The 24,297-nt window shown below is 39.3% G+C and overlaps 1 protein-coding gene across 3 annotated transcripts in view; it reads left to right on the top strand.

The window, feature by feature from the left end:
• The window catches only part of SPARCL1 (SPARC like 1), a 50,662-nt gene extending 27,807 nt beyond the window's left edge, over positions 1–22,855 (top strand). For 2 of the 3 annotated variants that reach the window (XM_032400763.1, XM_032400764.1), the window contains 10 exons: positions 3,714–3,778; positions 6,870–7,043; positions 7,430–8,425; positions 9,941–10,013; positions 10,795–10,913; positions 11,383–11,503; positions 13,183–13,319; positions 15,436–15,584; positions 16,201–16,349; positions 22,403–22,855. In XM_032400763.1, the coding sequence (XP_032256654.1) occupies positions 3,725–3,778; positions 6,870–7,043; positions 7,430–8,425; positions 9,941–10,013; positions 10,795–10,913; positions 11,383–11,503; positions 13,183–13,319; positions 15,436–15,584; positions 16,201–16,349; positions 22,403–22,431 (2,001 nt within the window). In that variant the 5' untranslated portion in view covers positions 3,714–3,724 and the 3' untranslated portion in view covers positions 22,432–22,855. The remainder of the gene's footprint in view (positions 1–3,713; positions 3,779–6,869; positions 7,044–7,429; positions 8,426–9,940; positions 10,014–10,794; positions 10,914–11,382; positions 11,504–13,182; positions 13,320–15,435; positions 15,585–16,200; positions 16,350–22,402) is intronic. The other variant, XM_032400765.1, reaches the window with a different exon arrangement.
• Positions 22,856–24,297: the final 1,442 nt, after the last annotated feature.

Genomic DNA, 24,297 nt, shown 5'->3' with positions numbered 1-24,297 from the left:
TACCACCTACAGGCTCCTTTTCTTTAATAAAAACTTTATTTGCTAATGAAGTTAGAACCACAGACCCATAGTAATTCCTATTTTGCTAGAAGTAGCAGCCGCAGCAGCAGTAGTAATGGGGATATAAGTCAGATGAAGAGATGGAAATCGTCTGTTCATTAAATGGAGTAGATGAAACATACGCATATATTGCCACTCCCTGCTAAAATTCCAGTATAATGCTAGGAAAGGAAAAATAATAATATAAACTCACAGTGACAAAGAAAAAAGAGAAGGTGACAAGATAAAAGGTATTGGCAAATTTTTAGAATGTAACAAGCAATTGGAAGAACAGGGAAAGCTTAAATCTACGGATTTTCAGAGAAGGGTGCCATAAACAAAGAAGCCAGTTCCCATTGCAGAACTCAGAAAAGTTTCAGAATTGGAGGTACCAGGTCATTTGGAAGTTGAGGCAAGGGTAGAGTGAAATCAGGAAGGATTGGTTGAAAGCCTCTCAGACAAACTGAAATGCCAGATTCTTCCTAATGCTGGCATTGCCAGAGGACTCCCCATTTCACCCTAAACAGGAAAGGGAAGGTTATTCTCTGGTCCTGGGCTTTAGCTAGGAGAGTGGGGTGTGATGCCATACAGAAATCTGGGGACTAAGTGAGAGTCAGTATATGCGCTGAGAGATTTCCAGTCCCTTCACTCTTTCATCTCACAGAATGTAGCAACCAGGCTTTTATCCCACCCAATGGGGTAGGAAGTATGAAGATCTTCCCTAGAAAAAAAATCTCCCCAAGAATAAAAATCTGACAGTGACATTTAGGGCACTGCATCAAAAGTATTAGGGGATTGTCTCAGCCCCTCCATGGTAGCTCTCCAGGGTGACCAGCCCTGCCCATGAAATGTCTAACTGGCTTTTTAGTGACTTGTTACTAAATATTACTGTACAACCAAAGACACTGCACATTCGAGAAAAGCTTTCAACAGAAAAATCAAATTGAGGGCGCCTGGGTGGCTCAGTCATTAAGCGTCTGCCTTCGGCTCAGGTCATGGTCCCAGGGTCCTGGGATCGAGCCGCACATCGGGCTCCCTGCTCCACGGGAAGCCTGCTTCTCCCTCTCCCACTCCCCCTGCTTGTGTTCCCTCTCTTGCTGTGTCTCTCTCTGTCAAATAAGTAAATAAAATCTTTAAAAAAAAATCAAATTGAGACCAAAGTAAACAAACCAGAAAAACAGGGTTAATATGGAAACAGAAAATACAAGGTTCAGAGGAAATTTTTTAAATATTTAATTAATATCCTCAAAAACATAAGAGTATATATCACACTAAAGAAAAAAGAAGAGGATAAAATTTAAAAGGGGAACATCAAGAAATAAGAAATTAAAAGTGTGTGAGCAAAATGTTTAAAAAATCAATAGTAGAGAAAAAAGATAAAATTGAGGAAGTTTCCCAGAATAATATAAACAAGATGGAAAAAAAGGAGCAAAAACTATAAGTAAATTAGAGAACCAACCCCAGAATTTTGGGGCCTCACTTGCCTCACTTGAGCCTCACTTGCCTCATCTCTCAACTGAAAAAGTTCATTTGGAACAAACCAAACTCAAATTCAAATAGTCTCTCTCTGTCAAATAAATAAATAAAGACTAAAAACTCTGTTCCTAATCCCAGATGGAGTTGGATTGCCAGGCTTAGAGATACTCCACAGGGAAAGCAGGGCAGCTGCCTGGGGTGTGTCAGTCATGTGGGGCAAGACAACCAACATCTGGGAGGGACATCTCCGAGGGGAAAATAGGACCTGGGGATTCTTTTATGGGTTTGTTGTTGTTGCTCTATTGTTGTCGTTGTTACTATATTAAGAGGAATTTTTAAATTTTGTTGGAAAATTTGCGAAGAATAAGTATACATGGAAAAGTACATTAAAAGAGGAGGGAATTGGGGCGCCTGGGTGGCTCAGTCGTTAAGCGTCTGCCTTCGGCTCAGGTCATGATCCCGGGGTCCTGGGATCGAGCCCCGCATCGGGCTCCCTGCTCGGCGGGAGGCCTGCTTCTCCCTCTCCCACTCCCCCTGCTTGTGTTCCCTCTCTCGCTGTGTCTCTCTGTCAAATAAATAAATAAAATCTTTAAAAAAAAAAAAAAAAGAGGAGGGAATTTCTAGGGCCAGACAAAACAAAATATTGTTCAAGAAATAAATGCAAGTATGATTCAACACAGGAAATTACTACTTGGCTCAACTGTGAAGAATATACACATTGTTCATAAATGTTACATAGTGATTTAAATAAGAATTGTGATGTCATTATTTTAGGAAGAGAAGGGAGGAAGGAGAAGAGTATGTTTGAACATGTGTGTGCATGCATGTGGTATGTGTGTGAAGCGATAGCTGTTACAGTATTAATAGAATAATTTTTAACATTAATATATTTTTTTAAATATATATTTATTTTAAATATCCATTTAAGCATTTGTTTCAAAATATTGAGGTAACCAGCAGAAGAAACTGTTTACTTTCTTTATAAACCTCAAAATATTTAAAGCTCTGTGGATACACTTATGTATAAAAGATTGCAAAAATAATTTAAAAGAGTCATCTACTATTTATAGGAGACCCAGAGAATCTCTTTTAAAGACTAAAAACTCAGGGTGCTTGGGTGGCTCAGTCGTTAAGCGTCTGCCTTCGGCTCAGGTCATGGTCCCAGGGTCCTGGGATCGAGCCCCACATCGGGCTCCCTGCTCAGCGGGGAGTCTGCTTCTCCCTCTCCCACTCCCCCTGCTTGTGTTCCCTCTCTTGCTGTGTCTCTCTCTGTCAAATAAATAAATAAAGACTAAAAACTCTGTTCCTAATCCCAGATGGAGTTGGATTGCCAGGCTTAGAGATACTCCACAGGGAAATGTACACCTCCCACTCCTTTTAAGAGAATTCCCCAGGAGGCCAATTTACTTCACCTCTTTGAGCCTCACTTGCCTCATCTCTCAACTGAAAAAGTTCATTTGGAACAAACCAAACTCAAATTCAAAGCAAATAACAGAAATGAAACAGACCAGGGGCAAATGCAGCAATTCTTACAGAACAGAGTCTCTACTCAGATCCAGCCAGCTATTGCCAGGAAGACCAGTTGTTGCTAAGAAGCCCAATGGTTCAAGAGAAACTACAAATCTGGGTTTTTACATGAAACCTTTGGACTTTAAAATGCTAGTTTAAAATACACAGTGCCCACCAAACCAAACCCATCTTCAGGCCACCACCCACCCACCCACAGATTGCCAGTGTGAGACCTCTAAATCAGATGAACGCTGATGACTGCTTTAGGCAGTACAGTGTCTCATTCCTAAAACTCTGCATTGAATGTATGGGTTTCTCCACCACCAAAGAGGCAGGTTGTTTTATCCCAACCTGACATACTATACTATTTCACTTTGTCACTTTTATATTCACTGTGAACACTCACAAATCTTAAGACCCAAATCTGCATAGCGCCTTTATTCAAGGAAACACAGGCATAAAGAAAGGTAGGTTCTGCCGAACACAGCTGGGCCAGAAAATCAAGGAGTCATTCTCACAGAGACACATAGGGTAAAAACTGTCATTAATCCATCTTTCCAGACATGTTAGTCCACAAAGACAATAATCACCTTTAAATACAAAGATCAATATTTGCTAAGAAGATTATCTTTTAATGTTTCACAAGGAAACTTTTACCCACCACTGCTAATTATCTTCTTGGTTCACAGGCCTAGAAAACATGAAGACTGTGCTTTTTTTCCTATACATTTTGGGAACTGCAGCTGCAATCCCGGTAAATATCCTTTTTTAATCTGTTGTTACATCTCTCATTCCTGACATTTAATTTAGACATCCTCCATTTAAAAAGAAAATGTGTGCATATAGTGGTTTGAAATTCTCTTTTTTTATTTTAATATTATTTTTTCCCAAGCAGGGAATGAATGACTAGAAAAATTGAGATAAAATACTTTCTAAAAGAATACTTCTTTTGGAACTACCAGATTCTATAAGATAGAATAAATTAAAAACTGAAAATGTTGATTATCAGTTATTAGAAAGGGGATATGCCAGGGCACAAAAGCCAAAGAGAACGGGGAGAAATAAATTTTCCTATGGAAGTTCATCACTTAGTATGAGAAACCCAAGAAATTAGTATGAGAAGTTTTGGGAGTGCATATCCATACTCTTCAGCAGCATTTTCTTCCAAGTTCGAATATATACTAGCTCATCAATTCTGAGTCTGTAATAAAACAGGAACCGGTGGGTTAGGGTCAGGAAACGGTATCATAATCAGAAATCGGCTCCTAACTCATCCTTGGGGGGGGGGGGGGATACTGTCCAAGCAAACATGTTGAAAATAGACAGAACTAGAACTTTTTTTTCTTCACAATCAGATATACTGGCCCCACCATTCATATGGCAATAAATCATCCACACACAAATCAGAATCATTTGAGACCATGTCAGCAGCCTTAAAATAACGTGAAAGTTTTTATTGTTGTTGTTAATGGAACCACGGCTTGGATGATCATTTCCCAAATGATCCATATCATCTACAATCAAACCAAAGGATTTGGCCATTTTTTTCTCTTTCGCCAAATGGAGGAATCAATCTCCTTTAAATAGACAAAGTAATTTCTCTCATCCCTCTCTTCCTCATTCTCCGCTGTCTAGGATTCTGTCCTTGCTTTTTGGATAGCTGGTGGCTCACATTTGGTTGACAGATGTGTCAGCAAAGACCAACATGCCACCCAGACCAAGCAGTTCTTCAAAAACAGAATGTATGACAACACTGCTAGGGATTATGCTTAAGTAGCTGGAGCTACTCCAGCTGAAATTATACATTGTCCTCTGAAATTACAAAAGTGGGATAAATTATGTTCAGCACAGAAAGAAGCTTCCACAGACCCATTGTTCTCTCCTAAAAAATGTGTTTTGCCCTTGCAGCTGTTGCCACTATGTAAACAGACATCAAAAGTGTCTTTCAACCAAATGTTTGAATAACACATCTACATATAGACACATTTTAGATGTTTTCTCTTTAGGACAGTTTGTCATGCAGATCCAGTCAGATGCTAAAAAGCTAAATATCTTCTCATAGGGTTTACCTATTAAAAATCTTGTATCATTTTCCCCATCTGCCTGAATTCTACAGAAGTAAGTGGATTCTGTGTGGTTAGGAGATTCCACACAAATTTCCAGAGGCTATTTTGTTATAGCTGTGGGAATAATAATAAAACAATTTGTTTTCAGAAAATTTCTAAAAGAAGAAAAGCTGCCATGCTTTTTGTGCATTTCTTCCAGCTTAGGGAGGCAGAGCAGAGGAAGAAGGGTGCAGAGAGGGGGAGCAGTTCCCCACTAATAAGCCTAAAATCTCTTCCTTCCATTGCCTTCCATGATGCCCCTGCGGGCAACCTGCCAGACTGGCCACCGTTCTTTCTCCTTTCCCTCTTATAAATGGCTTATTTGGAAATGTTTTCAAATACCATTACTCCTTTTAGTTGAGAAGGTGATAAGAAGCAAGAAGCAGACAGCATCTAAAATGAATCCTGTACTCCCATGTCTTTCCTCATGTTACATAATCGGTACAACAGAATGTGCTAATAAAAACAAGTCAGTGCAAATAGAATCTGAGTTTTGTACTTACACCTAGATCTGCCTGACATCTGAGCATCCATAGCATCTCTCTAATAAAGATTTGTGGTGAATACCTGCTTAGGGTATCAGACAGTTCACAGTGTTACCACTGTATGATCTCACTGCTAGCAATAGTCATTTTTCACCTGGGTAACTTTTTACAATTCACAAACTATTATATATGCATAAACTTACCTTGATATTTCTGCTCACTTCACCTTGATAGATGACAGGGTAAGGATTCACAATTTGTCAAATGACAGATAGTTAATAACAAAGTCAAAACTTGAAGGGAGATCTCTTATCTCTAAGTCCAGTTGTTAAACGTCTCCATCATATATCACTGCTCAACCTACTCAAGCTCTTCATCGATGCCTTCAGTCTTGCTAGAAATAGAGCCATCCCCCTAGTTGAAATAATACTCCATAGCTGTTCTTCTCTACTCAAATTAAGTGTACTGTTTCACACAACTTTTGAATTAGTTCTACATTAAATTATTTTTATTATAAGATTTCTTGATGGATATAAGGCTGATTGTGTTAAGAAAATAAACAAATATTGAATAAAAAGTTTATATCTTTTCTGCTAATTATCAGTGAGTACTTAAAAGTTAACTTAAGAAAATGTAGTGTTATATCCTTTGGTTAATTTAATTTGACTTTAACTTTCTGCTAAACAACAGTTCTCAAAATTATGAAGTATGAATATTTTTTAAAAGTTTGAAAAGCACAGAAAATAATTCCAAAACTCAAAGATGACTATTATTGAAATAATTATTGCTCTATTTCCACCCAGTCTCTGCATATATAACTTTTTCTTTTTCTTAAATATGTTTGAGACTCTGTTTTCATTTAACATTATAATCTGGACATTTGCTTGTATTCTTAAACATTCTGAGAGTGTCTTTTTTTTTTTTAAGATTTTTATTTATTTATTTATTTGACAGAGAGATAGAGATAGAGCACAGATAGGCAGAGCAGCAGGCAGAGGGAGAGGGAGAAGCAGGCTCTCCACTGAGCAGGGAGCCTGACGCGGGGCTCGTTCCCAGGACCTTGGGATCATGACCCGAGCCGAAGGCAGCTGCTTAGCCAAATGAGCCACCTAGGCGCCCCTAGAGGGTATCTTTTAAGTGATATTATGTGTGAAGCATATTGTTACTAATAATGATGACAATAAGAGAGTAACTAGAAATTTTAAACGTTAACATCTAGACATGAATAACATGAGCCAATTTCTAATTTTTTCAGACAAATGCAAGGTTCCTGTCTGATCATTCCAAACCAACTGCTGATCCCTTGAGTTCCATCCAACAGGCTGAAATATTGGTAACACTTAACAACACTGCAACCCCCATGTTAGGGGTTGAAGATGCAGAAAATGAAAAGGAAATTGCAGTGTCTGTAGACCGTCCCAACCATAAGGTAAAAGTAACATGGTTATACTATTACAATTTTTTAATTTTCCCAAGGTCTTGATTTCAAAGCATAGTCAAGGACATTAGCTTGTTCTCACTCATGTCAGCTTAATTTTTAAAAGATGATGATGATATCAACTGTCTCCAATCACCAGAACTGTGAGAATGAGTTTTACACCTTCAGCCAAGTTTCTATATTATCATGTCATTTCATAAAATTTGAATTCAAGTTAAACTTGTAGCTATAGAATGTGAAGAACATCATATATGAGTTTACCTGATATTATGTGATGAGAAAGAATAATGACTATTAAGTGTTGGCTTATGAATTATAAATATAATGTAGATATTCCATTATCATTTGTTTCAAGAGTAAACTTCCTTTCTTTTAAGGCTGAAAAATCTTCAGTACTAAAGTCAAAGGAGGAAAACCATGACCAGTCAGCAGATCAGGACCAGAGTTATAGCCCAGAGCTTGGATTGCAGGATGAAGAGGAAAGTGAAAGTGACTTAAGTGAGAATTTGGAGTATATACCATCTGAAGATACACTGGACCTAAAAGAAGATATGGGTGAGCCTCAAAAGAAAAAACTCCCAGAGAACACTGATTTCCTTGCTCCTAATATTAGTTCCATCATAGATCCTAACCAACAAGAAAGCATCACAAAAACAGAAAAAGAACAGGAACAACCAATCAATGATTTACATCCTCAGCTGAACAGGAGCAACGAACATAGCCCAGATGTAAGTGATCAAGGAAACCAAGAGCAGGATCCAAATATTCCCAATGGAGAAGAGGAAGGGGAAGAAGAGCCAGGTGAAGTTGGTACCCACAATGATAACCAAGAAAGGGAGAGAGAATTTCCCAAGGAGCATTCTAACAGCAAGGAGGAAGAAGACAGTACCCAATCTGATGATGTTTTGGAAGAGTCCTATCAACCAACTCAAGTAAGCAAGATGCAGAAAGATGAATCTGAGCTGGGTAACCAAGAACAAGAGGATAGTTCCAATGCAGAAATGGAAGACAAAACTGCATCAAAAATTAATAAGCACAATCAAGATGCTGAATGGCAGAGCAAAGAAGAAAAACCAGAAGTTATCAGCAACCATGAGGAGATAGATAAGAAGTCTGTTTCTGAGGCTCTGTTTGTGGAGCCTACTGAAGCTGGTAACATCACGCCCAGAAATCATGGAGCTAATGATGATGGCGATGATGACCCCCGACACGATGCAAGTGATGACTATGAATTCATCCCAAGTGAGGACTTCATAGAGGCTGAAAGATCTCAGTCCATTTCCTATCACCTCAGATATGAAGAGGAAAGAGAAAGAGAAAGAGCACGTGAGAATGGGAATGTAGATACCAGTGAACCTGGAGAATACCAAGGGGTGAGACTCTTTACAATAATGCTTTTCTGATAGAGCAGTTAGCTTTATCAAGACATAGCCATGACCTTTCTCTGTGCTCTCAGTCTCCTATGCCTATCTCTATCAGTATATTATTAAAATATATCAAAATTATTTATTTTCCTCTGCATCTCCATCACTAGGCTGAAAGTGCCTGTTTTATTTGGGTTCCCCTAGAAGTAGATCCTGGGTTTTAGTACAGTTTATTTGAGAAGTTCAGGGAACAAAGAGGTGTGGAACGTGATACAGGGAAGGAAAGGAAGCTAATCAAAAGTACATCATTAAAGCCATGTAAAGCACAGTCCTCTGAATTACCCCATTTGGAGATCGAGGGAGCTGGGGCATTTATACAGACTGAGAATTGCTAGGAGAGGTGTTAATTCCCCAGCACTTTTGGTCTGTCCTTTGAGCAGGCCAAATAGATTGCCATGGTTTTTCAGGCACAGAGATACAGATACAGGCAGTTGAAAGTGGCTAGAGCTCACTAGAATGATAAAATCTGACAGATCTGAGGGATGGGAGACACTGACAGCTACCGCTGTAATGTCTTGAGAGTAGATGCCATGTAATATTCAAGTTAAATCACCAATGTCTAGCAAAATGCCTCCAACATAGTAAGAGATCCAGGAATGCTGTTGATTTAACTATAAAGATTAAGAATAAAGACTTCAGCTACAACTTTATTAAGCAAACACACACCAAAATGATCATCAGAAAACTGCAGCAGAGTAGGAGTAGGAAGAAGCATATTGTTATTGGTTGTTTAATCATTTGGAGCTCTCATGCAAAACCCCAGCAGCCATGCACGAGGACTTGACATAGCTTTTGGTGGCCGAAGTCAATAGTAACCTTGCTTTCTGAGAACTCTGCTGCCATTTTAAGGTAAGAGTTTTATTACACTTTAGAAACCTGTGGCATCTGGGTGACTCCATTGGCTGAGCATCCGACTCTTGGTTTCAGTTCAGGTCCTGATCTCAGGATTGTGAGATCAAGCCCTATGTGGGGCTCCACACTCAGCGTGGTGTAGGCTTGAGTTTCTCTCTCCTTCTCCTTCAGCTCCTCCTCCCCACACTTGTTCTCTCTCTCTTTAAAATAAATAAATAAATCTTAAAAAAAAAAAAAACCTGGTAAGAAACCTTTATCAACAGCTTCATAGAGATTACTGATGTAATTGTGTCTTAACTATGGAATCACATGATAATACTACATTTCTACTGTTTTCCAAAATCCAAAGGGAAGGTTCCAACTTTACTCCTGATGTTAGTTCCAACTTTGATTGAGTAATCTCCAGAGATATAGCACTGAATCCAGTTGAAGATACAAATGGCTCCCGTTCTCAAAGGGTTACTGTCTATTTCCATAATTACGGCTGGTGTCTTTTTGAGATCTGAAATGATTTGGGTATGAAAAGCTTTGTGAAGGTATGCAGTGGAAATACAAATTATGTAATGGATTTCCCCTAAATAGACTTCAGCTTCTTCCCTTGTTATTATAAAGGCCAAGAAAACAGAGAGCTCACCGAAAGAAGATGAAAGTTCGTATGAAGACAACAGAATGGTGCACGGTATTGGTGAGTACAGGCTAAGCAAGTGGCTTGTGATGGTATCAAGGAAGAAATGGAATGGTTACGTGAGGCTCTCCCCATTCCATCATTTGTCACTGCTTCACAGAAATTTCCTCTCCCAAATCCTCCCCAAGGAAATGTTCTCATAAGTTGTTGACATTCTTTTGCACGCATTTGATATACAACTATGGGCAAATATGTTTACAAACTGGAAGTCTTGTTGTAATACTAGTATGAAAGCTAGGTTTTTCTTTTGTCCTAAATCCTTTTGCTTCTGAGAAGAAGAATTGAATTAATTCTACCTTATTTAATCTCAAATCCATAACTTACTAGTGAATTTAGACCCCATATTTAATTCAGACCTAATTCCCAATTGCATACCCCTATCACAAACATTTTTAATTTCAACACAATAAAAATGTCATGGCTTATTTAACTTCTAACCAACTTGGACATCCTTGAATTATAGACTCCAGACTATGGCCATTGTAGGCAGGCCAAGAAGAGCTGTTTGTTCTTTTTAATTTTTGTTTGTTTTTTTGTTGTTGTTGTTTTTGTTGTTCTTTTTTAATTCCCAATTCAAGCTGCACAGAAAATCTAAACTATTGCGTAAAACAGTCTGATGCTGGAGGGTCCCATCTGAACATTAACATGTCCATTAAAATGGTTTCTAATATTTTCCCAAATTTTCTCTCATTAATGCAAATGGAGCTAATTATCTGGATGAATTTGAGGTTGCATACTCAGTTCAGCTTTGCTTATGTTCCTGTCCAAACTTTCCTGTTAGATTCTTGCATGAACTTCCAGTGTAAAAGAGGACACATCTGTAAGGCTGACCAACAGGGAAAACCCCACTGTGTTTGCCAAGATTCAGTGACTTGTCCTCCTACAAAACTCCTTGACCAAGTAAGTGTTCTACAAAAGGGTCTCCAAGGGGCCCCAAATAGTGATTCAAATGAAAGTGGTTTGCAATTGAAATATTTGGTTAAAAAAAAAAAGACAAATATCCAGGTTATCATCTAACACTTGAAATAATATTGAATAGGAAAAAATCCAGCAAAAACAAGGAATTTCCCCTGTGCCCTAAGATGGTAATAATGGCATTGATCTTCAGAACTCATTTTAAAATTCACTGTATCCTTGGAACATCTGTAGTTTGCGTTCTACTGAGCTTATCTAGAGCTAAATTGTCGTCACCACCAAATTTAATTGATTTTTCTTTTTTTTACCAAATGGGACAGTTATCACTTTAATAACTTCACTTACCTGACCACATCATTGGCACAGTTGATCAGTCTACAAGCTTTAAGGAGCAGGGCCTTTCCCCAATGTACATTCAGAAACATGAGCTTTTTCTCACGCTTGTCTGTCCTAGGTTTGTGGCACTGACAATCAGACCTATGCTAGCTCCTGTCATCTGTTTGCTACGAAGTGTAAACTGGAGGGAACCAAAAAAGGGCACCAACTACAGCTGGATTATTTTGGAGCCTGCAAATGTAAGATTCCTCCACTATTCCACCGTTGCTGAGAGGATTTGGGGTGAATCTCTGCATATCTGAGTAATATATATATATATATATATATACACCCCTACATGCAAACAGAAAAAGGCTAATGTAGTTCTGAACCTAGGATGCTCACTAAAGGAGAGACTTTATTTTTTTATTTTTTATTTTTTTAAAGATTTTATTTATTTGACAGAGAGAGAGACAGTGAGAGACAAGCAGGGGGAGTGGGAGAGGGAGAAGCAGGCTTCCCACTGAGCAGAGAGCCCGATGGGGAGCTTGATCCCAGGACCCTGGGATCATGACCTGAGCCGAAGGCAGACGCTTAACGACTGAGCCACCCAGGCGCCCCTAAAGGAGAGACTTTAAAAAAAGAAAAAGAAAAATGCCCAGGCTTTAACTCCAAGAGACTGATTTAATTGGACTGGGTTGGGGCTTTGGTATTGTTGTTTCATTTGTTTTTAAAGTAACCAAGACAACTCCAATGTGCAGCCAGGTTGCAAAACCACTATGATAATGTTACCACTTAATAACTGAGACAAATCATTGGAATTTTGCTAAATTACTTGTCCTCTTTCCGAGTACGTTAAGTCTCTGCCAAGAAATTTTATGATAATCTATCCTTCCAGAAGTTTTCTTAATTGTCTTCCTTTTACCAAGATACTCTCAGTTGTGTTTGGATCTCCTTATCACTAAGTAATTCTCCACTTTAGCCGTGCTCACTAATATTTCCAGTTCTCCTCTCCTTCCTGACACACAAGAGTATTAAACTTCTCAGCCCTCTGGATGTTAAATGTGGCCATATGAGTTGCTTTGTTCAATGGAATTTCAGCCAAAACCATCTTATATTTAAGAGTTAGTGTTTGGTCATCTATGCCTATGCTCCCTCCACCTTGTGTGGAGATGGTGGTGTCTTCATCATCCTGAGCCCCAGAGAGACTGCCATGAGCAGAGCCCTCTTGCCAACTTGTATTGGACTCGAATGTCCAACACAGTGACTATAGTTAACACTGCCATATCTGAAAGTTGCTCAAAGAGTAGATCCTAAAAGTTCTCATCGCAAGGAAAAATAAAACTTTTTGTGACTGGATGAGGTGATAACAGTTAACTAAACTTACAGTGGCAGTCCCAGCACAAAATACGGATGTCAGTCATTGTGCTGTGCACCCTGAACTCACACAGTGCTGTGTCGGTTAGAGCTCAATAAAACTACGAAAAACAAAACACTTTTGTTCTTTTAAGCCACTGAGATTGAACATGATTTGTTACCACAGCATAATCTAACTTCCACTTTTGTCTTTTTTCTCCTAATAAAGAGTTCTTGCGTCTTCCACCTCCACATGCCAACTTTCTGATTCTAGGAGCAGTGGTTCTCAGCCCTGCCTGTGTATCAAAATTATCTTTGGAACTTTTAAAACATCCTGATGCCCAAGATCCATTCCAAACCAATCAAATCAGAATTTCTTTGAATGGAAGCCAGTATCTGGTATGTTTTCCGAACAGCCTGGCGGTCCTGTTGTGCCACCAGGGGTTAAGGAGACTGTTGTGAGGGTAGGACGGTAAGGGAGCCGTCAGTCACCAGATGTTGTTAGGCTCCTATTACAACTACTTGCCATAGGACAGGAGTAGGACCCAAAGATTAAAATCTCTTTTCTTTCCCCTTGGAATAGCTATTCCTATTTGTACAGACTTTGAAGTGACTCAGTTTCCCCTAAGGATGAGAGACTGGCTCAAGAATATCCTCATGCAGCTTTATGAGCCGAACGCTGAACATGCTGGATATCTAAATGAGAAGCAGAGAAATAAAGTAAGTTACCCACAGGTCAGCTACCTAAGTGTCTGTCTACAGGGCCTGAGGAAAAAGGATGTGTGTGTTGGGGGAAGGGGGGGCCTACCTCCCTCTGCATATCAGTAAGAGCCCACTTTGCCTTCCCCCACCTGGTAAGTTCATATATACTAACAGAATAGTAGTGGTCACCATTCATGCCACAAGGTTTGAGACATGGCCAAACCACCCCATTCCTACTCAAAGGGCAGCGGCCTGAGCAAGGACTCTTTAACTCATACCCTAGAGCAAGCCCTGGTTGAGCAAAGTGAACCTCAATTCAGCATTTCTATGTTCAGGCCCAGACATATTATTTAAATTTAAACATTTTTTTGCCCTCATAGGCCAGACAGATTTATTATATAAGAGAAATCCCCTACTTGCAAAGTCAGTAATATATTAAGATTTAAAAGTTTAGAATATTTATTCCAGAAGTTCTCAGGGATAATTCATTCATCAAATAGCTATTGATTGCATCTCGGGTATCTGGAATTGATTTACATACTGGAGATACAGCAATGAACCAAACAAAAATCTCTGCCTTCACGAGCTTACATTCTAGGCAAAGAGACTGTGAACAAATATGTGTGTGTGTGTAGATGTGTGTATATGTGTGTGTGTATGTGTGTGAGTGTGTGTATAAATATTGCAAATATGGTCATACATGCAAATATATAAACATGTAAATAAATATGCAAATATATGTATAAGATACTTCAGATGGAATGCTATAAAGAAAAAAATTAGACAAGAAGGAGGCTATGAATTAACTGTGTCAAATGCTGTTTAAAGGTTGTAAGATGAGGACTGACTTGGCCACTGACATGGCATGTGGTGGTCACAGAGGTGATCTTGACAGAAGCTGTTTCTGCAGAATGGAGAGGAGAAAAGCCTGAGTGGACAGGGTTCAGAAGAATAGGAGGACGGATGTGGAAGCATCAAGTATAGGCAATATTTTCACAGCATTTTGCTATAAAGATGAAAAGTGAGATGGGTGGCAACCGGAGGGGAATGTGAGTTCAAGAGTCCCATCTACCAGTGGGAGATGGTAGCGGATGTTTGTATGCCTCTGGTGGTAACCCAGTAAAGAAGGAAAAACTAATGAGGGGTAGAAAAGGTGCCCAACTGCCATAGGGTGTTCTTGAAGAGATGAAAAGGAGTAGGCTCCTGAGCACCAGTGAAGGGTTGGGCTTATATTCAGAGCATAGGAAGTTCATCCATGCTAACAAGGAGGGGGGTTGGTGAATATGGCCATGGGAATGAATAGAAGTTCCGTTCTAATTGCTTCCTTTTTTTTTTTAAGATTTTATTTATTTATTTATTTGACACAGAGAGAGAGAGAGAGAGCACAGCAGGGGGAGTGGCAGGCAGAGGGAGAAGCAGGCTCCCCGCAGAGCAGGGGGAGCCTGATGTGGGACTTGATCCCAGGACCCCGGGATCATGACCTGAGCCGAAGGCAGTTGCTTAACCAACTGAGCCACCCAAGCGCCCTGTTCTAATTGCTTCCAGTTAGTTCATGAGTAACATCACAAGCTGAGAGTTTTATGTAAAGTGCCCAGAAATAATTTCTGTCCTCTCTCTTTAATACATCATCATGAAAACCTTGAGAGCATTACATACAAAACAGGGAAATTTTAATGGGGGTGGCCAAGTGGTGTCACACCACGGCTAGACTGTGAGCAGACACTGGACTGAAGTACACAGAGAACTAAGAATGGAGTATGTCAGTGGGGGGAAAGCAAGACTTTTTACTAACTTACCAGTAATTTTGCTTAGGTCAATTTAGCCCCTTTCATTAAAACCTTCTTCTACTGTGATGAATAGTACCCGGTTAAAAGAAAAATCAAAAGACTTAAATCTCTTCTGAAAACCACAGGTTTTTGTTGTTGTTGTTGTTGTTTTTTAATGTTAGTTGTTATTCTCTGTAGAAATAAGAAAGTCTATAGTGTTGATTAGAAAGTATTTCATTTGGTCTCATATGATGGTCTGGGCTTATTTTCCTCTGTCATGTCACTATCACTCTTTAAGTAGTTTAGCAAGTGATAATTCCATTTCACTTGTCTGGTTCCCCCATGATTTTCTCCCTTCCTAACCCCAGGTCAAGAAAATTTACCTGGATGAAAAGAGGCTCTTGGCTGGGGACCATTCCATTGACCTTCTCTTAAGGGACTTTAAGAAAAACTACCACATGTATGTATATCCTGTGCACTGGCAGTTTGGTGAACTTGACCAACATCCTATGGACAGGTAAAAACTCTTTATCTTCCCATTACTAGGTCATCTCCCTGATATAATATCTTACTTATCTATACAAAGATAATTCTAAACAAATTTAGAAGTTTCCCAGCTCTGATTTAGAACACTGAGATGCCAAACAAATGTGGTTAGGTGTCTAAACACAAAACTGCTTTGAAAAGAACAGAATATGGCCACACCATGGTTCCCAAGTTTAAATGTTAGGACCCAGCCTGCAACAGAGACTCCTTCAATTCTTTCTCATTCGTGATCCTAAATTCCCAAGATAATCTGATTGGCCCAACTTGGGTAAAGTGCCTACACCTGGAACAATCAGGTACGGTCAGTGGGTAAGAGCCAGGTTGTACAAACACGATTGCTGGTGGGGGCATCCCTCTAAATTTAAGATCGTGGGAGAATACATGCCTGCGAGGAAGGAAAGCTTGTGACATCCCAAGCGCTGTCTATCTTACCCATAAATAGTTTCTTTCATTTGCAGTTTTTCATGAGTGTACTATTTATTTGGCATAAGTAGCAACCTTGTGGAAGGAAAATGCCTTGGTTATCCTAAAAGTTAACTTTGATATACACGCTACTCTTTAACATACTGCCATTTACTTTCTTGCAGAGTCTTGACTCATTCTGAGCTTGCTCCTTTGCGAGCATCTCTGGTGCCCATGGAACACTGCATAACTCGCTTCTTTGAGGAGTGTGACCCCAACAAGGATAAGCACATCACCCTGAAGGAGTGGGGCCATTGCTTTGGGATTAAAGAAGGTAAATTCATCATCAGCCCAGGGAGAGGGGTGTCCTTTTCTCCAGCAGAGCCCTAAACCCTCCTAGAGAGGTCCTGCTGTGTCCTCAGATTGAAACCTCAAGACAGCAAGGTGGCAGCACTGCAGGTAGAAGGCCCTCAGTGCACATGCTGTCATGGCAAGGTTATTTCCTACTTCCCTTACGATACTCTGTTTTCAAAGGGTACCAGGTGGGAGTATGTAGGGGATAACTACACTGAGGTCTTAGCAGTTGCCTAAGCCAAAGAAAATGATGTCAATCCACAGAGCTGTGCCAGATGTCAGAAGGCTACCCTTCTGAGGAAGAAGGGATTTTATATCTTTTCTTAACCTGGGTATTGGTTCAAACTTCTAAAAATTGTATGTAAAGAGTAAAACAGCAAGTCTGATTCTGCCAGTGAGAGATGTCAGAAAAATCTTAGAATTCATTACGGATGCACTGGAGATTGGGCCTCATATCACAAGTTGTGTCCAGATATTATGCCTTTAATCCATGACTGCATCTTCAATGACAAAAATAATAATAATAATAATAATAATAATAATAGTAATAATAATCGAGGGTTCTTTCTTTACTCCTGTGATGGAGGAATTTAGACATTTGTTTTGCTAGGTTATGTCTTAATGTACTTCCTTTTATTTTCCTAAGTTAAAGCTGATTTTTATGAGCAAGCATGTTTTTAAAAATCAAGATTGGAAAGATGTTCAAAAAATGAAGAATCAGAGCTGCTTGCACAATGTAAATCAACAGTAAACATCAAATCTCTAAAGCAGAGGTTTTATATGTATGTTCACAACATACAAGTAGGATGAATGTACACCCAATCAGTAAAGAAAAGTGAGTTCATCAAAGGTCAGAATTTCCCAAAAAGAGGTAACTTGTGTTACCTTCATTTTAAAAATATTCTTCATGGTACGTACAATGCCTTGAAATTAAAGAGAAAGAGTGGAGAGTCGGAAGATTTACTTACTTATTATAAATAGGTAAGCAGAAAAGATTAGCTCTTTTCCTCTGCAATATTATTCTGTGAAATAAGCACAACTGTAATGAGCAAAGAATGTGTATTTCTGTAAGCACCGAGTGCTGTGTATTGGTTGCCTAATGCTGTGTAACCAATAACTCTAAAGCTTAGAAGCTTAAAATCTCACAGTTTCCAAGATCAGGAATCTAAGAGTAGTTTACCTGGATGGTTCTGGCTTGGGTTCTGCTCTAAGCTGCTCTAAGCTCACCCACATGGCTACTGTTGGGAGGCTTCATTTCCTCACCATGTGGTCCTCTCCATGGGATTGCTCACAGCACAGCATCTGGTTTCCTCCAGAGTGAGTGATCGGAGAGAAAATAGAGAGTGAGGGAATCTAAGACTGAAGCTATAATGTCTTTTATAACCTAATCGCAGAAGTGACATACATTACTTCTGCCATATTCTGTTGGTCAGGCAGACAGCCCTACTGTAATGTGGGAGGAGCTCTTGGAGCCTGGTTGTAACATACTGTTTATACCCTGTTAGCACTGATAGGAAATTAACAAGCTATTAAGACAGAGACCTGCATAAATAATACCAATTTCCTTTCTAACATCTATTCTATAAGCACATTACTTATAAATTCAAATATACTCCTAAAAATGGCTAAAACTGTCTTTTCTAATTTCCATGTTAAAAAGGAAAAATTTGAGATCTAGCAAATTTTGGGTGGAGTCTTTGGGTTTTCCACATAAAGTATCATGTCATCTGTGAAGAGCGAGAGTTTGACTTCTACTTTGCCAATTTGGATGCTTTTTATTTCTTTTTGTTGTCTGATTGCTGAGGCTAGGACTTCTAGTACTATGTTGAACAACAGTAGTGAGAGTGGGCATCCCTGTCGTGTTCCTAATCCTAGGGGAAAAGCTCTCAGTTTTCCCCCACTGAGAATGGTATTGGCTGTGGGCTTTTCATACAGCCACTCTGGAAAACAGTATGGAGATTCCTCAAGAAGCTAAAAATAGAGCTACCCTATGACCCAGCATTTGCACCACTAGGTATTTACCACAAAGATACAAATGTAGTGATTTGAAGGGACACCTGCACCCCAATGTTTATAGCAGCAATGTCCAGCACCAATGTTTATAACAACTGTGGAAAGAGCCTGGATGTCCATCGACAGATGAATGGATAAAGAGCCTGGATGTCCATCGACAGATGAATGGATAAAGAAGAATATTCCACAATGGAATATTACTCAGCCATCAGAAAGGATGAAATCTAACCATTTACATAGACATGATGGAACTGGAGGGTATTATGCTGAGAGAAATAAGTCAATCAGAGAAAGACAATTATCATATGGTTCCACTCATATGTCGAATGTAAGAAACTGTAGAGGATCATAGGGAAAGGGAGGGAAAACTGAATGGGAAGAAATCACGGAGGGAGATGAATCATGAGAGACTCTAAACTGTAAGAAACAAACTGAGGGTTGCTGGAGGGGAGATGGGTGGGGAGATAGGGTAACTGGGTGACGGGCATTAAGGAGGGCACGTGATGTGGTGAACACTGGGTGTTATATGCAACTGATGAATTACTGAACTCTACATCTGAAACTAATGATGTACTATATGTTGGCTAATTGAGTTTAAATTTTTAAAAAAGGACAAAATATACCCAAGTACAGCCACCCCACTCTCCCCACCCCACCATTATCAAGAGGGGGGAAACTTAGCTGGGATAGGACATATTTATGTATGCCCTTTTACATGGCATTTAATTTTAACAGAGTGATCAAATTGGAACAGAGTCCATTTATTTAAGGAAACCAGTTGTGCTTCACTGTTCTAAAACTTCTGGCAACTCTTCAGCATGTAGTCTCACTCAGGCTCTGTGCTGGGCGGTTGTCTGGGAGGAGCAGGAAGGGCTTAGAGCTCAGTGACTCGAAAAGCTCCTAATGATCTTGTTTGTTCACTGTGGTTTGGCCATGATTACGTTATTTTGAAGAAGGGAAAGAATTATCACATAGTAAACCAATAAAGCAGATATTTAATATTCAGTCAGAATAAGTAAACAAGTTACTGCTTTGGGATGTGGCTAGGGAAAACAAAACAAAACAAAATATTTTTAAGTATGCTCTTCCTTCCCTCATGGCTGAGAAATCCACAGAAGGACAAGATAAATCTTAGCCAGTGTTTTCCTGAATTTTAACTGACTTTTATCTGAGCTAGATGTGCTCAAATATTCCAGCTCTGTCATTAACTAGCTACGTGAGTTAGGGCATACCGCTTAACCTCAGCAAGTCTCATTTTCCTTATGTGTAAAAATGAGGTTTAATTAAAAGGTGGAGGAGTCTTATTTATTTAGTGCCCATGACATACCATGTATCCACGTTAATCTTCAGAAGAACCTTCTAAGTGAGACCAACAGAGCAAACGAGTCAGATCATGCAGGTCCTACTAAACCAGTTAAAGACATTATCCTAAGAGTACTGGAGGATCATGAAAAGGTTTTAAACAAGGGAGTGATTTCACTAGATTTGTATTTAAGAAAGATTCTTTTGGTTACATTGTGGAGAAGCCCGAGAAGAGTTGAGAGGATGTGTGTGGTAAGCTCAGGCGTAGTTGATGAGAATTTGAACTAGGGCAGTTACAGTAGGGAAAAAGAAAAGGAAAACTGTTCAAGATATATTTAAAAATATAAACATATTCAAGACATATTCAAGAATATAGACATATTCAAGATGTATAGAAATAATAAGACAATGTTTGCTAGGAAATATGTGGGGGCAGGGAGCAGACAGAGAGATTGAGAGAAAGAGAAGTATGAAACCCAGGTTCCCTGCTCAGGCCAGGCAGGTAAACAGAGGCACGGAGATAGAAAACACAAGAACAGAAGCAGATTTTGGGAAGATTTTAACTTCCATTTATGACATGTTGAACTTTTAGGTACATGGGAGACAATGTACAGTTGATAGATGAATATATGGGTCAGCTTTTCAAGAAGGCATTTTGGAATTTAAGTACTGAGGATTATGAGCATACAAAAAGTAATTAGCACCATAAAAGGGAAAATGTGTTCAGTTACATGGAAAAGGCTCGAGGGTTGAACACCAAGGAACAACAATATCTGGATGATAGAGGAGGAAGAAGGAGTTCACGAAGAAGAATGAAAAGTCTCTTGAAAGGAAGGAAGAAAACAGGATAGTGCCTTGTCAAAGGAGGTGTTCAAAGAGGAGGAAGAGATCACAGTGCCAAATGCTGCTGAGATGTCAAGATAAAAGACCAAGAATATTCCTTTTACATAGAACTAAGGATACCCTGAGTGGCCTTAGTAAGAGCAATTTTGGTGGAATGGTAGAGATGGAAGCCAGATTGTATAGACTGAGAAAGAATAGATGAGATATGGTAAAGAGTGGCTGTTTCAAGGCAGGACAGAGCTAAAGAGGGCTATAAAGTTGAGGGAAGGATTTCTGGGAATAAAATAAGCTTGAGCACTGACTCATTCATTCATTCAACAGATGTTTACTGATGGTCCACATAGTGCCAAGCACTGTTCTCAAGGCTGGATATGCAGTCTATTTAAATGCTAATAGGAAGGGCCCAGTGAGGAAAGAAAGTGGAGGATATAAGAAAGAAAAGCAAAAGGGCAAAATTAGGGGAGAATTTCTGAGGTCAGAAGAGATCCTGGGCACAGGCAAAGGATTAGCCTAAAGTCAACAGGAAGGACATCTCTCATCTAAACAACAGAAAGAAGACAAAAAGTATAAACACAACGATAAGTAAATTTACAAGTCATGAGACTAAAATGTCCGTTTTACAAATGAAGCCATTATTCAAAAGAAATATGCCAAAGTTCATAATCTTTCCTACTCTTGGGCAGAGACTTACATTGGGCAGGAAAATTACCTGGTGTCCCAGATGGGGTAGTAGTTTAGTATGCTTCAGGTTTATCTGCTTAAGTATTTGTTCAACAATTAGTGAGTGAGGGTGAGCCATACTGGTAGGAGTGGTCTTATATCCCCTAAAGGATGCTGTCTTCTTTCATAGGTGTGGCAGCAAGTTCTTTTATAATTACTTGTTTGGAGGGGCACCTATAATTACTTGGTTGGAGGGGCACCTGGGCGGCTCAGCCTGTTAAGCATCTGACTCTCAATTTCAGCTCAGTTCATGCCCTTGGGATTGTGAAATAGAGCCCTGCATTGGGCTCTGCGCTGGCCATGGAGGCTGCTTAAGATTCTCTCTGCCTTTCCCTCTGCCCCCTGACTCTGGTGTGTGCATTCTCTAACTCTCTTAACTTTTTGCATACACAAAAAATAATAATTACTTGGTTGGAAATTTGATTTAATTGGCACTGTACTTCTTATTTCTATTATATTTTAACAATCCTTAGAGGTTAGCATACTTGACACTTCCTTGGCTGGGCCTCTGCTAGTCCTTCTCAACCCTACATTAGAACTACCAATGGAGCTTTTTAAATGTATACATGCCATTGTCCCATCCCTGGAAGTTCTGATTCAGGAGGCCAGGGGTATGGCCTGAGGGTGTATCTGTTTTTTTTTTTTTTAAATTGCGATACAGTTGACTCATAATGTTACGTTAGTTTCAGGTGTGCAATATAGGGATTCAACAAGTCTATATGTTACCATTATGCTCACCACAGTGTAGCTACCATCTGTCACCATACAGAGCTATTACAATACCACTGACTATATTCCTTACACTGTACCTTTTATCCCTGTGACTTATTCGTTCCATAACTGGAGGCCTGTATCTCCCACCCTCCTTCACCCATTTTGCCCATCTCCCCACCCCCTCCACTCTGGCAACCATCAGTTTGTTCTCTATCCTGCTTTTTGTTTGTTCATTTGTTTTGTTTTTTAGATTCCGCATATAAGTGAAACCATACGGTATCTTTTTAAAGCTTCACAGGTGATGCTGATGCCCTACCAGGGTTGAGAACCATCCTACAGTCTTATTAGATGGTTTCTCTAATCCCCCAGCTCTGACATTATTTGTTTATATTACTACTCCGGCTATTTTCTAAAAGTGTGTTTTGCTTTGTTTTTTTACAGAAGACATAGATGAAAATCTCCTGTTTTGAATTATGATTTGAAAGAACTCATACATTCCAGCATCCTCCTGTGTTTCTGACCACTCCTGAAATTATATGCAGCCACAATACTTGTAGATTTATATTTAGTAAAATGTTTGCATGTCTGAGAAGACAATGAGAGTAATTGCTTGCTAACAGTGTATGCACCAAGCATTTAACATTAACTTCGGTAATAAAACTTTAAATAAAGTCAACATATGCAAAATACTGTGTACTATTTGTGAACAGTTTAACTCATCACTCTCTGCATCCATTTATGAGATACTTACTAATTATAAAACTTGAAGAAAATACTACATTTTGTTCATATTATCATGTACACTTCAAGAAAATGGAATAATGCTCTTTTGTTGTTAATGTGTATTATTTTCAGTATCTTAACGTCCTAATAAAAATCTAAATGCTTACTCAAGCTTATTTCCAGTCATTTATTTAAATAACTCTATGTGAAAGACCAACTCAGGACTCACACTTCAAATCAAATTATAATTGTGCTTCCTAGATCCTACTACTTTTAAAAAGAAAAAAAAAAGTGTGAGTGTGGTTGGGGGAGATGTTTCCTATGGGAAACAAATATTCAGTTGCTAAATAGTAGATGCTTATTAATGTCCTTTGTCGTAATGTAAATTTAAACAGAAAAAATAAATAAATTCAAGTGCTTTCTACTAAATTCAATTTAATATATGGATGACTATGCACTCCTCAATACAACTAATTCTAATTGTCGTGCAGCTGTCCATGTGTGTTGGGAGAAGGGGGGCCTTGCAAAATTTCTACACATTTCACGTCCTCAAAAGTAATATAAAGATAACATAGACAGTAGAAAGCTCTGAAGTGTCTTTTTTTTTTTTTTTGATTTTAAATTTTTTTATTGTTATGTTAATCCCCATACATTACATCATTAGTTTTAGATATAGTGTTCCATGATTCATTGTTTGTGCATAACACCCAGTGCTCCATGCAGAACGTGCCCTCCTCAATACCCATCACCAGGCTAACCCATCCTCCCAACCCCCTCCCCTCTAGAACCCTCAGTTTGTTTTTCAGAGTCCATCGTCTCTCATGGTTCTTCTCCCCCTCCGATTTCCCCTTCATTCTTCCCCTCCTGCCACATTCTTCTTCTTCTTTTTTTCTTTCTTAACATATATTGCATTATTTGTTTCAGAGGTACAGATCTGAGATTCAACAGTCCTGTACAATTCACAGCGCTTACCAGAACACATACCCTCCCCAGTGTCCATCACCCAGTCACCCCATCCCTCCCACCCCACCCCCCACTCCAGCAACCCTCAGTTTGTTTCCTGAGATTAAGAATTCCTCATATCAGTGAGGTCATATGATACATGTCTTTCTCTGTTTGACTTATTTCGCTCAGCATAATACCCTCCAGTTCCATCCACGTCGTTGCAAATGGCAAGATCTTATTCCTTTTGATGGCTGCATGATATTCCATTGTATATATATATACCACATCTTCTTTATCCATTCATCTGTTGATGGACATCTTGGCTCTTTCCACAGTTTGGCTATTGTGGACATTGCTGCTATAAACATCGGGGTGCACGTAGCCTTTCGGGTCCCTACTTTTGTATCTTTGGGGTAAATACCCAGTAGTGCAATTGCTGGATCATATGGTAGCTCTATTTTCAACTTTTTGAGGAACCTCCATACTGTTTTCCAGAGTGGCTGCACCAGCTTGCATTCCCACCAACAGTGTAGGAGGGTTCCCCTTTCTCCGCATCCCCGCCAACATCTGTCATTTCCTGACTTGTTAATTTTAGCCATTCTGACTGGTGTGAGGTGGTATCTCATTGAGAAAGCTCTGAAGTGTCTTAATGTCCAAGGTGGTCAGAG

This window comes from Phoca vitulina, unplaced genomic scaffold (assembly GCF_004348235.1).
Source record: "Phoca vitulina isolate PV1807 unplaced genomic scaffold, GSC_HSeal_1.0 scaffold3, whole genome shotgun sequence".
NCBI lineage: Eukaryota > Metazoa > Chordata > Mammalia > Carnivora > Phocidae > Phoca > Phoca vitulina.
The sequence above is the reverse complement of the archived record's forward strand: the minus strand, read 5'-3'. Positions and strand labels throughout refer to the sequence as shown.